General features: G+C 38.8%; 1 protein-coding gene across 1 annotated transcript in view; it reads right to left on the bottom strand.

Moving 5' to 3' along the window:
- Window positions 1–12,648, bottom strand: part of LOC121958228 (voltage-dependent calcium channel subunit alpha-2/delta-3-like) — a 43,558-nt gene extending 30,910 nt beyond the window's left edge. Inside the window, exons 1-5 of the mRNA XM_042507103.1 lie at window positions 12,518–12,648; window positions 9,876–9,957; window positions 6,177–6,404; window positions 4,617–4,733; window positions 782–841 (exon numbers count right to left, since the gene is read on the bottom strand). Coding sequence (XP_042363037.1) covers window positions 782–841; window positions 4,617–4,733; window positions 6,177–6,404; window positions 9,876–9,957; window positions 12,518–12,648 — 618 coding nt within the window. The remainder of the gene's footprint in view (window positions 1–781; window positions 842–4,616; window positions 4,734–6,176; window positions 6,405–9,875; window positions 9,958–12,517) is intronic.
- Between the last annotated feature and the right edge of the window lie 317 nt (window positions 12,649–12,965).

Here is a 12,965-nt window from a genome sequence, read left to right as displayed (position 1 = left end):
GATGTAAATGCTACTATTAACTGTAAAGTGCTGCCGTTATTTCACTGTTTTTTTGCTCGGCTGGGTTTCCAATCTAGAGCCATGAAAGTGAAACAATGCGCCGCGCAAAAGAGTTTCATTTATCTTTGTCCACTGGACAGAGAGAGAGAGAGAGAGAGAGAGAGAGAGAGCTAATAAACGACAGAAATACTGCATTCCCTCTGCAGACTCTGAGGAAGCTCAGTGCGCTCTGGAAATCCGCAATGAGAGACGTTAAATAATGTCCTGAACAGAGTTTGAGCACACGAGCACGTCCTGTGAAATAATATTAAAATTAAAAAAGAGTCCAATACCTCTTGAGAAATGTTACTGGTTTAATCGAAATATTTTATCATGCAGCCCAGCCTTTAGTTCTGCATGCAACATCCGGACACATAACATCTCCAACACTGTATTACTCGGTTACTGTAGTGAACTTAAAGGCGCTGCAGAAGCACACACCTGCCCTAAAAACAGTCGCTGTGACTTATGACAGCATGGCGCTGCAGCCTTCAATATGTGCGACATTGCTTATCAAAAAAGCATTATGTATCGAAGCGCTGACAGGACATCAGTGTGAAGGGCGATGCCAGCGCAATTAAAGACGTTCAGGGCCTATTACCCTTCTCTCACCTTGCAGGCGCTCCTGCCCAACCCCAACTCAAAATGATTTATTCACAATCACACACCACATTTTTAATAATAATTTCCCACTTTCTTTTTTTCCCTTTTCTTTTTTTCTTTTGTTCGGGACAAAGCTCACCTGCAGGTCGGGATTATCCTCATGCTGATGGTGCGCTTCCTCTGCTGCCTCCACCAGCCGCTGCGAGGAGGGAAAACGGTGGTTATTAATGAGCGAAGCAATAAAAATATATGCAAACGACCAAATCCTTAGATAAAACGTGCAAATTTAGGCCTACTTTATAAAATACCCAGCTAGCAGGGAACGTTCCCACAACACTGGCTAACGTTACCTACAAGTTGCAATAATGTTTTAAAGAAAACATTTTAATCTAATGTTCAAAAAACGTTTTAAGGATGCTTTTTTTAAACTATTTTTTTTCCAAAAGAACGTTGAAATACACTTAAACACTGCAGAACATACAGTTGATCACCTTGTATTTATACACTGATGGATATGCAAGTCTGCTCATATGGTAATTACTCAGTGATCATCTTGTGAGGTCACATACACAGTCCATGTTTCCCAGTACTGCAGGAATTTATCAGTCCATAAATTTAATAACAAAGTTATTATTTCGATCCGTTGAATAGTAGTAACAACATGTATCCAGTCTGTCTTTGTTGGAGGTTCGGCCTGTAACCATTTTGTTTTAAGGATGTTTATCATTTCAAATAATGTCCCTTTAAGGTTAAATGCAGACAAAGACTTAATGTTTTAACTGCAACATTCTGAGGATGTTTTGGTGACTAAAACTTGCTAGCTGGGTACACGCTGCTCTTTAAAACTTCTCAGGTTTCCAGTACGTCCATTAATTCTCAGAAGTTTGTTCACAATCTGCTGCGCTCTGTATTTGTCAGACTTGCTGTTTACACATCGCTCTGCCACTCTGTTACTTTCAAACCTCGACAAATGTCATTCCACTGAAGAGGAACATGATGGAGGACCCCTGCTCAGATTAATCTTTGGATGAAATCCATATCCAGGTTTTGTTTTAAGGGACTGTACTTTATTTATCAGAGTAGCAGTTGGCTGGGGTGTGATTTCGGGGTTGTTTTTATATCATACCCCTCCCCAGAGCTACAGATATTTTTCCTTGAGCCTCCCTGAGTGACTGGAGGAAAATGCATGACCCTCCCTCCACCATAAATATGTCACTGTTTCTGGCTATGATAAATGGTGTGATTTTGGAAATTCTTAAGGAAAACATGCTTTTCACACAAACTTGCAGGTTTTGGGCTCCTGAAGATATTTAAAATAAATATAAAATATGACTATTTAAAAGATGAAAATCCCTCCCTCCCCAGTGCTTAAAAGGTATTTGAAGTGCCTCCCCAGTTGCACATCCTCCTCACCTCTTATAACTAATATACATTATGGTTTCATTTACTTTATACCTATTTTATATCCAGAGGTGAGCAAGCTTTTGTTGCTCTGTAACTCTGGAGCAGCTCTTCCTCTGTAATCAGAAGTGCAGGATCTGTGTCTTGCTTTAAGCAGCTCCTGAAAACTCATTTCTATAGATTGGCCTTTTAAATAAAATCATCCCTGTGCCTATGTATTGTCCTTATATATATGTATGTATGTGTTTATATATGTATATGTGTGAGTGTGCTTGAATTTGTATGTGTATATTTTATCTAAATGTGAAGCAGTTTGCAACTGTGAGTTTCAAAAAGTGCTAAATAAATAAAACATTTTTTCTTATCAATTTAATCATTATTATTATCATTAAGGTCATTAATTAATGATGCTAGTACTGTGAGTCTCTCCCTCCTTGGCAATCCTCATAGTATTTTTTTAAGGGAGAAAATATGCATAAAATGTGGGGCACTACTGTGGAGTGGTGCTGTGAGATGATTGATGGAGGGAGGTTGGAGCAGGATTTCACGCCGTGTACCAAAGCAGCGGTCGCCTCTGTAATAACTCGATTCTGGAAAATGTGCTTGGCTCTGTGTTTCCGGGGGAAATGCCACCTAAACGATACAGTCGCTCTCGCCTTCGGAGCCAAGCAGGTAATTAACGTCTGTCACAAATGTGTCAAAATAACTGCTATATAAACACAACTGAGGCGGTGGTGGCCAAATTCAATTGACCTCACGGTGAGATCACATGTCATCAGCAGTTGGCAAATAAAAGAAAAAAACATCTTGAAATAAATTTAATGTTTTCTGATTTATAAGAAAGAGTACTCTAAGTAGGCCTGTGCATAATTTTACTTCTGCAGACAGCCGACCTCCACTGCTTTATTGAGGTCACTGCCTCCTTTTTAAACTCACTTTTCAATTTGGAGCAAAGTGATGATGTCATCATATCGGGATTTATCACTGTGGCAGTGCGGGCTATTTTTTCTTTCCTGTGTGTAGTGTTTTACATAATTAAAAAAAAAAACAAAACCAAAACAAATATTATAATATCTTGATGCATCTCCGGGTGTAAGAGCATGTTTATTAAATTAAGCGTGTAATTTATAGGCTGAACTGTCATGAATTGTTGTGCACGTGGGATCAGGTTGCGGGAGATAAACGTTATCATTTCCCAGCAGTCCCTGCGAGGTGCAGCATTAAAATGGTTACAAGCTCCTCTGCACAGAGGTCGCACTCAGGCTGCAGCTGCGTCGCTGACAACAGATCAGGCCTGCACTGTAATCAATTACATGAAAGCATTTTCCAGACAAACCTTTTACATTAAGTACAGATTTAGCCTTTGAACATTATAGGCAACAGTAGTTTGAATTCTACAAAACTGATATGTGGAATTAGGGGGGTGTGCGAAAATTAGGCCTATTGTGTTGGCAAGGGGGGTTTTGTTTGACTTAGAAAACAAACAAGACCCTCTCCATATTTATAAACAATAACTAATATCTCAAAAAAATATAAGTGTTCTCCTAAATAAAGTCCCAGTGAAACAGAAGATGGAACAACTCTAGCTTCTGCGCTGAGACGAATTTCCCAGTAAAAGGAAATATTTTAACGTTGTACAAGAGCCATTTGAAATCGAATCCTTCGCTTTTGACTGGATTGCTAAAAGTGGGCATGCTCAGATTTTAGTGCGATATGGAGCAACAGTGGCTCCACACCTCCCTCACAGTTAGATCAGCAGGAGGATGAAGGAGAGATGAATGTGTTAGATCTGCGCCATATTGTTTTTGGAAACGACAACAGAGGTTTTGCCCTCTGATAACCAAAAGCACATCTCTTCCTATATCTCTGTTAGCAAAAGCTACGGTCGGTGACGTGCAGTTCCATATGTGCAGGGTCGCTAGCTCATTGCCCAAACTCTCATTTGATTTGATGGATTTTTTAAACGGCCCTGAGGGCACAGTGAGATTTGAAACCTTTTCCCCTGGTTTTACGGAAAGAGAAACCACAAAGATTTTGATGTAAAAAGTAAAAATTCACATTTTTTAACATATATTTGGCATATAACAAGAGATCAATGATCAGTTGGGAACAGGATTAATACTGGTAAAATGTATTTTTCTTTTCATGTGGACTTTAAACCTTAATTTGTTAACAATAACAAAAATTCACATTCACATAGCTACTGAATTGCCCATTAGAGGAAGAGTTTGCGATTGCAAAAATGCTGTCGAACTCAGCAAAATAATGCAGAATTCAATCAGTGATTATCAGTCATCACTCATGTGCAATATCAGTATATAACAAAATGTGCAATTTCTATACTTCTTATGGGCTTTAAAATGGATTCAGCCAATTTATTATATTTTGCTTATATACTGTTCACTTATTGTAGTGCTTTGTGTTTTTGCGCTGCTTTTTTTTCATAACTGATGCTTGTTATTTGCACTACCCCCTTTGCTGCTGGGACAAATAAAAGATCTTATCTTATCTTAGAAATATGCATACAGAATAAAATGCTTTTTTCAAACACATATTTAACATTGTATACCTACCCTGGTGGCCTCTGCTTTTTTCCGAAACACTTCCTCCATCTTCACAGCCAGGTTTTTGACCAGTTTCACACCATCAATTTCTTCCACTCTGACTGACTTTTCGGGTTCTTTATATTTCTGAAACCAGAGAAAAAAGTGTGGCATTTACAGGGGAGACGAACGTAAATCTTTGAACACTGCATGTGAGAAAACATACTACAATCTCACTGAGCACATGTGGCTGATAAACTCATTGGGAGTGTCTTAAATGTCTACTTATTAGACAAAAAAAAAAAAACATTAAGATAATCATCTTTATCTGTGCAACGTTTTAGAGCACTTTTGTTTCACTGCGTCCCACTCCAGAGAGATGGGAATTGTTAAACAAGGCTTATAAGGCTTCACATGTTGGCTGACAAGCTGCATGCAGCCAGTCTCAGATGAACGCTTGATAAAACCCTCCCTGCAACACAGAATGATTGATAGTCTTTATCCCGTCTCAGTCATTGGCTGCACGTGCTGCTTCTCTCTCTCTGATTGGCTGGAGATGGTCATGTTGGGTGGCCGGGGGGAGGAGGCGGGGCTGGATCTGAAGGCTATGCATGGTAAGAGGGTAATTGAAATGGAGTCAAAGCACAGGAGAAAGATAATAACGTGTCAAGCTTGGGCGATTCTGGGTAATGAACTACACCTCACATAATGCTGATTCTGCTGTATGCACAGGACCTCCAGTGATACAGAACAAAGCCCGCCACAGCTCAGAGGAATATAACATTACATAATCCCACACCTGCCTGGGCAAACACACACACACACACACACACACACACACATAGATGCCAAATAAAAACAAAAACCCTGATCCTCTAATGCTGTCCAGCCAGCTACATCACACACACTTCCAGAAACCTTATCTAAAAATAAACACAGGCCACGTCGGGCTCACAGCACATATTCTAACACATTACACATTGTGTGGACACAAAAAAAACACACACACCAGTACATGAGGCGACAAATTACCTACTGAAAGGAAGAGTGTGGGCTCGCAGTGGAGCAGAACAGTTCATTTCACGCCTGTCCTCCTCGCCTCAGCACCCCGAGTCCCCCGCTCGCCCTCCTCCTCCTCCCTCACACTCCTCCAGTCATCAGGAGGTTAAGCCCCATCTATCAAAAGCTCTGATCATGATTATTGATTAGAGTAATGGCCAACGCAGGAGTGAAGCCGGGAGCCTGAAGAGCCCTGGTGTTCCCCCTTTTGCAGAAATCTTAGTAAAATCGGGTAATTCACCATAAAAGCATCTAATGATCAGCCTTAATGACCAGCCCCTAACGACCCGTCAGCTCGCTCACAGCTCACTGCTTTGTGCTGACTGGCTCGGCACAGCTCTCTCCAGACATGCCTCCATGAACAGGAGCACAAGCAAAGTGCTTACATACACACAAAAACAGGGGACAAATCTTGCAGGGCATATTGCAAAAAATGTTTTTGTGCAAAGATCAAATGAATATTTGGTAACAAACGGAAGAACAATGCTTCAGCTTCCACCGCAGTTTGAATCTCATCTTATATTTAATCACCTCAGGGCAAGGAGGTCCCAGGTTTGGACCCAGGAGCCGCTTCCTGAACGCAGTCTGAATGCTCTCCCCATATTTGCGTGGACTTCCTCTGGTGGTTCCTCCGCTCTCGTCCCACGCTCCAGGACATGCAGCGTTTTTAGAGTTAATCCTGCTGCTGCCCTTGACTGTGGCGCCGGCCTCAGAGCTGGAGTTGGTCCCCGGACGCGGCGCTGTGATTGCCCACAGCTCCTGAAACAGTGAGGATGGAATAAAAGCAGACGATTAACAAGTTAGACTGACAGGAAGGTCCCAATTGGATCGGAGGGATCGGTATCGGGCCCGATCAACGCATTGATCAGGATCAATTATATTGAGTATGCGCCCCACCTGATCCTTTGTTTACGTCTGCTGTCACACAGGTGTCTTAAACACAAGAGCAGCAGATATTCAGGTTTTATTTTTATGCTGCTAATCCAATTAGTAGAGACTGATTTTTTTTCATTTTCAACTGGAGCTGCTACACCACTTTGAGTGTAACTGAAATTTTCAATGAACTAGTTTTATTATGATGCTGCAATAAGCGGAACTGTAACCGATTATATTTGTTGTGATGGTAATGTTAAAGTTCAGCTATAACAGTACTCTGAAGTGGGATAATCATTGTATGACTAATTAATGGCGTTCTGTACTTTTATTACGATACTACGCCAAGTGGATGTGAGAGCAATTTCCGAAGAGACATTTTAGTTTGTTTAATTTATTATTTTGTTGAAAAACCAAAACAAATGCTGCAATATGTGGAATTGTGATAAGAGCCATATAAAAATATTTTTAGTTTGTTTATTTTGTCATTTGTAAAAAATAAAATAAAACCCTTTACGGAACTGTTCAGATGCAAACATTTTTCCTGTGCTGCATTGCAGAGCTGATAAACTGTCAAGTATATACATTGCATTGATTTTAATAACTTTGAAGTACTTGAAGCATGCATTGTGCAGCTGTATTATCCAGGTGAATACAAGTATCAGATTGGGACTCTATCGACAGATACTCAATATCAAATGACTCGGATCAGGATGGGGGGCAAAACTAAAACTTAATTGGGACATTTGTAATGACTGATCCCTGTGTCTATAGCAGCTATTTACTTTGCTTCTGTAGGTTCAGTTACTCAGTGTCACAGCTGAAAACAGTCTCCGCAAGATTTATAGCATATATAGTGTCAATGTATGCCATGTTCACCGAGTGACCAGAAAAACAGGAAACCACTGAGCAGTCCAAATACAACTCTGAAAATTAAACTCAGTCGTCACAGAGACATTGATTCAGTTTTGTTGTCATTCTTGACGTTGAAATTTGTAATGTTCTTGAATTAAAACGCATAATTGTAGGCCGCCTCTAATATTTCTGATCTTCCATACTGTAAGTCAGTGGTTCTTAACCTTTTTTTCCTTAAGGGAGTAAACTGACGGCGCATAACTAAGTGACATATCTTATTGATATTTCATATTTTACTCTAAACAACGACAGTACAGAACAACTACTAAACTACACGATTAGCCCAAATAGTGAACACAATAGCTTTTGTGGAAAATGAGTGATTTAGATGCATTTTTGAGCAGATTATTTCATGTACATTTTACATCAGACATGATTCTGATTTGGGTACAGTCCTAGTATGTCTAAAAATTGCATCAAATTTTAAAATAACAATTTCATTTCATTTTCTTCAAAGAGATTAAGAAATGTTAACCTACTGTATTTAAGTTTCCTCAAATTCCTTAAAATCATAAAGGGATATTGACCTCTAAGTGAAGCTTTTGGGACCCCTAGGGGGGTCCACACCCCCAGGTTGGGAACCAGTGATGTCAGTCATTCATATAGCACTGAAAACATCTTTCACAACAATGCAGTAAATTCAACTCTACACCACAAACTACCTCACAACAAATGGAATTTGGGAATAAACATGCATAAAGCTGAAATAGAAAATTAAAACGGGATATTTAAGGTTTTATTTACTTCATGACGACTTTACTGTAGTTTGTTTTACAACACCCAGGATATAAACCCAGCATGCATTATGTGCAACCTGATGAGAAAATAAAGTTTACACTGCTGATTAGACAGAAAAGAAACCTGAGACATCAGAGTCTATAACCTTAAAAAGACATTATTTCCTTTGGCTATAACCTAAAGTGCTGGTAACCTCCTGTACATGTTTGAGGTGTGATAGATAGACGTGCAGGTATATAACCCTTCATCAGGGTTTAACTGAGCTTCCTGTGCATCCTCCATCACACACTCTAGCTTTAATCAGACTCAACCTTGGAACTTTAATGTTAATTTAATTTATTGTGCAGATCCCAGTTTTTAAATATACTACATTATAATATAAAATAGCCAGGCTGCATTTTATAGCAGCACATATAAAATAATGCAAAAGATTTACACACACATAGTGTGCTGGGTTTGAATATTTCACAAATTATCATATAATCTGTTGAAACGAGTAGATAAATATTTTTTTTAAAAACTGCCGCAGAGAGTGTTTATACTTTTTCTAAATGTAAAACTTCGTAACTATGAAATAACTTTTTATTTTTGTGGCTTTTGCAATCTGTGTGCATAGTTTTACTGTCCACTCTGTCTCTCTGCATTTTCTCTCTTTTCTCTTATTTTGTAAAGTGAAAATTTCCTGAATTATTAACAAAGGCATAGGTTTAGTTTCAACATTTGGGAGGATACACATGAGATGGAGGGTTCTGGGGTCCTGCACCAGAAAATTTGAGCATCAAACACTTAATGTCCTGCATTTTGGTTAATTTTTTATGCACTGTTTTGTGACTGTTCTGCATGAATTTAAGGTGTAAATATCTTTAATTTATTAAAAATAAAAGTCCCCTGCTACTTTCATGTTTTTAATGGGGGGCATGTGCACATGTTTTAAATGTTGAGGAGGAAGTGTCTACTGCGTCCCTCCTCAAATCTACACTTGTGCTTATTAAGGGGAAATTTAAGGCTAATGATTTAAATGCCATGAATGTAAAGCGTGTTTAACAAATCACCTTTTATCTACATAAAAAAAATCTAACATGGCTAAACGACACTTAAAACACATTATCAGCGTGCCGATAAACTGCTCACTGTTCATCCACCTGACTCACTGGAGGCCTGTAAACACCACAGAGCCCACCTTTACCATCCAGTGTCAGAGGGTTAAATCTACGGCACTGGGTCATCACTCAATTCTCTGCTTTCACTCATCATATCAACATATCAAACGCACACACACACTTATTCAATTTGTCTCCTTGTCGCATTCATATCCAGAGGTTGAAACTCTTGACTCCAGAGAGTTAACTGGAGAGATGAGATGAGAGAGGAATCACAGCCGTGGTTAATGGGCCGTGTCAGGTACACACACACACACACACACACACACACACACACACACACACACACACACACACACACACACACACACACACACACACACACACACACACACACACACACACAGCTCTGTCCCTTCCAAACACACCTGAGTCTCCTCTAAAATAACGCATCAGCATTCAGCTGAGAAACATGAATGTCTCTGCAGCCATCAGAGAGGGAATACAGCATTACATCGCACAATATGTGTAACTACATGACCATCTGACAAAAGGGGAACAAATGCATCTGTGTTCAAACAAGACTGGAAAATAAGATGAATACCTTTTGCAGCAGCTGGGATCCAGAATATTTTGCAGAAATGGATTTAATTTCTCCACCAAATGCTGAAGCCCAGAGTTTTACGCTACAACACAAAACAGACACAAAAAAACAGTTAAGCCAACAGTATTGGGGAATAATGTGCATAAAAATGTGAAAAGAAATACATAAGTACAGAAATACAGAAAGGTAAGATAGAAGATTAATAGGGAATCACAAAAAATCTGCACTGTAACACATTTTCCTGTAAAATTACAGATAAGCACTGGCAGCTGTGGTTGCCAACATCCTACCGTTCTTTATGGGGTCAATATTGTAAGTTTTTTCAGCGCCATATTATCATTAAATTTATTATAGTATTTCACAGTAGAATGTGACGTTTACAGTGTAATATTGGCTCCACAAAGAATCAAGATTTACAGTGTTATACTGTATTTTTAAATAAAATGTTGCCGTATTTTTACAGCAGTTTAGTACAGTGTAGATTTGTGCTGAATGACATGTACTTGTCAGGATTCTTGGCGTTACTTTAAAGTGTCAAAATTGTACATTACTGTTAGAATTTGCCTCCAAAAAGCATCAAGATTTATAGGGTTTTACTGTATTTTGCTGCTAGAATTTACAGAAATTTGTTACAGTGCACATTTGAAACAATTTATGACAAACTATATGAGGTTCAAGTCTGAGCATCAGTCATGGACGCAGCTTTAATCTCGTGTTTCCTCCTCCCCACTGAATACTCTCTGTCCTTTTCTCACCCCAGCTCCTTCAATCTCTCCTCAGCTGTCATTTTCTTTCAGCTTTTTTTTTTTCACACCATCAGTCAAAAGATTATCGTCATGGCCCGGTGTCCCTGACCTTCACTCTCCTGACAGATGATCCCTTGTAATTTTTATGATCTATACTGTAGTTACTGGAGCTCTTTCTATGAAACTGTACAAGACTCTGGCTGAGTGTAGCAGTAAAATCCTGCACCTAAAGTGTCGAACAAAGTTGAATGTAACTGTCCTACGGGAGACGTAGATGCTGCTTCAGGAATGTGGCCTGTTTTAAGGATTCAGAAATTAAGGAAAACTACATAAATAAACAAAAATAATTATAAAGACTTGTAGTTATGTGCGGTGGTTAAACTGCAGGACCAACTTTTCAAAAACTCAAAAACAGCTCAGAGGTATTTTTATAAGCACAACCTTTTCCCAAACACTTTCCTCCCAAATATGTAATAATTTAACCTCACTTTTTTCCATCTGATGTTTTTTACTAAACTAACCATTTAAAGACCAAACAGGAAAATGTTCCGGCAAGGTTGTTTTTTTTTTCTTTTAGAAGTGCGCAGTCTAGCAGTTTTTGAGTTTGTACACACAATTAAAAATAAATAACTCTGTTATGACTGTTACTTGGGGATGAAGTAAACTTTTGAATATGCATTTCCATTTTATTTTATTGTGGATTTTCCACAGTCTTGTGTTTAAACTGTTTAAGGTAGAAAAAGGAAACAATTCTGACCCGGATAGCAAACATTCTGCAAAGGAGGTTCCTCAAACAAAAGGTTTTGCACTTAAAAAAAAACAAAACCACCTTATCTTTTGCAGATACAATCTGACATATAAAGAAAACTGTGACACATCATCCCTTCATTATTGTTATGATCTGACAGTTTGAAATGATTTGATTACACTTGCAAATGCCTGCAGCATTGTGAACTGTATCAATGTAAAGTTTTAGGAAAAGTTTGTAAAACTGATTTTTAGAAAAAAGACCTGTGCTTTATTAATGTTTGACTTTATGTGATAGACCTTCATAATTGTTACCATATGTCCGACATTACTTTACAGAACAAAGACTTTACTATGGTTAGGTCGAAGCTCACATAATGTCAATACAGCTATATAAAATAATTATAAAAGATGCATAATTCTAACAGTTAAATTAACCGCTCGAAACCTGGAGCGACGCCACTTTTCTTGTGCTGCATTCAAACGCCTTTCACGAGTATTTAAATCTTTGAACCCTGAGCAAGTTCCTTTGATTTCTTTCAAAAACATGGAAAAAAGGTAATTAGCAACTAGGCAAATGTTTTTTTTTTTTTAAAAAAAGCTGGCAAAAAATATCCTGGCATCTATATTTACAGTTATCATGATTTATATATTTGAAATTATTTTACAGAATTATTATAATTTTAGGCAGTTTATTCAGGTAATTTCTTTGCTTTTTTTTTTTTAAACGTTCAAAATTTTGTTTAATTGCAGGGGCAGGGGAGTAATTTTTTGCTGTACTTTTTACTAATTTCTTGTTCATTTTTGGATAATTTCTAATAAGTAGCTCTTTGCCTTCTTCATACGTTTTTGAAAGAAATAAAGCCAATTTGCCCAGGTTTTTAAAGGGTTAAACTCGTCATTTTGGTCGGTTTAAGGCAAACAGCCATTATGACAAACATGATTCAGATGCATTTAGAGATTTTCACCAAAAAAATCCCAATCTTTTCTGCAGCTGTAACCGGTTAAAAACTTCTTAAATGAAATTAAATCTTTGAAAATACCACTAAAAAATGGGTACATCTAATTGCAACATTTCCTGCCTGTAAAAGAGCCACTTAACATGAATTATACATAAAAGAAAAAGTTGCAGAGCTGCTTCTCACTCACACAGACAGAGGGATCCCTTGCTGGGACCCCGTCACCTCCACCACGTTCAAGCCGACGAGGATCCAGAGCAGGAGGAGGCTGCTGCTGCTGCTGCACATGTGCGAGAACAGGATCCTCCACTTCCACAGCATCTTCAGCCGCGCTTTGAAAATATCTGTACAGTAAAAAAAAAAAAAATCCATTAACAGCGGCAGCACCGTGCACAACTGCTGGACCCCGGTGCACCGTCTCCAGCCGCGGCACGTCCCCTACTGTATATGAGAGAGAGAGAGAGAGAGAGAGAGAGAGAGAGAGAGAGAGAGAGAGAGCATCATCACCCCACAGCTGCCTCTCTCTCAAAAGGGAAACCCCCCTTCAGCCAGTCGCCTCTCTGCTGCAGAACATTTTTTATTTGCGGAAACGTGTCTAAACGTGTCTTCTGCGTGTTCGCAATAAAGCATGAAAATCG

Source organism: Plectropomus leopardus, chromosome 2, assembly GCF_008729295.1.
Source record: "Plectropomus leopardus isolate mb chromosome 2, YSFRI_Pleo_2.0, whole genome shotgun sequence".
Classification (NCBI taxonomy): domain Eukaryota; kingdom Metazoa; phylum Chordata; class Actinopteri; order Perciformes; family Serranidae; genus Plectropomus; species Plectropomus leopardus.
The sequence above is the reverse complement of the archived record's forward strand: the minus strand, read 5'-3'. Positions and strand labels throughout refer to the sequence as shown.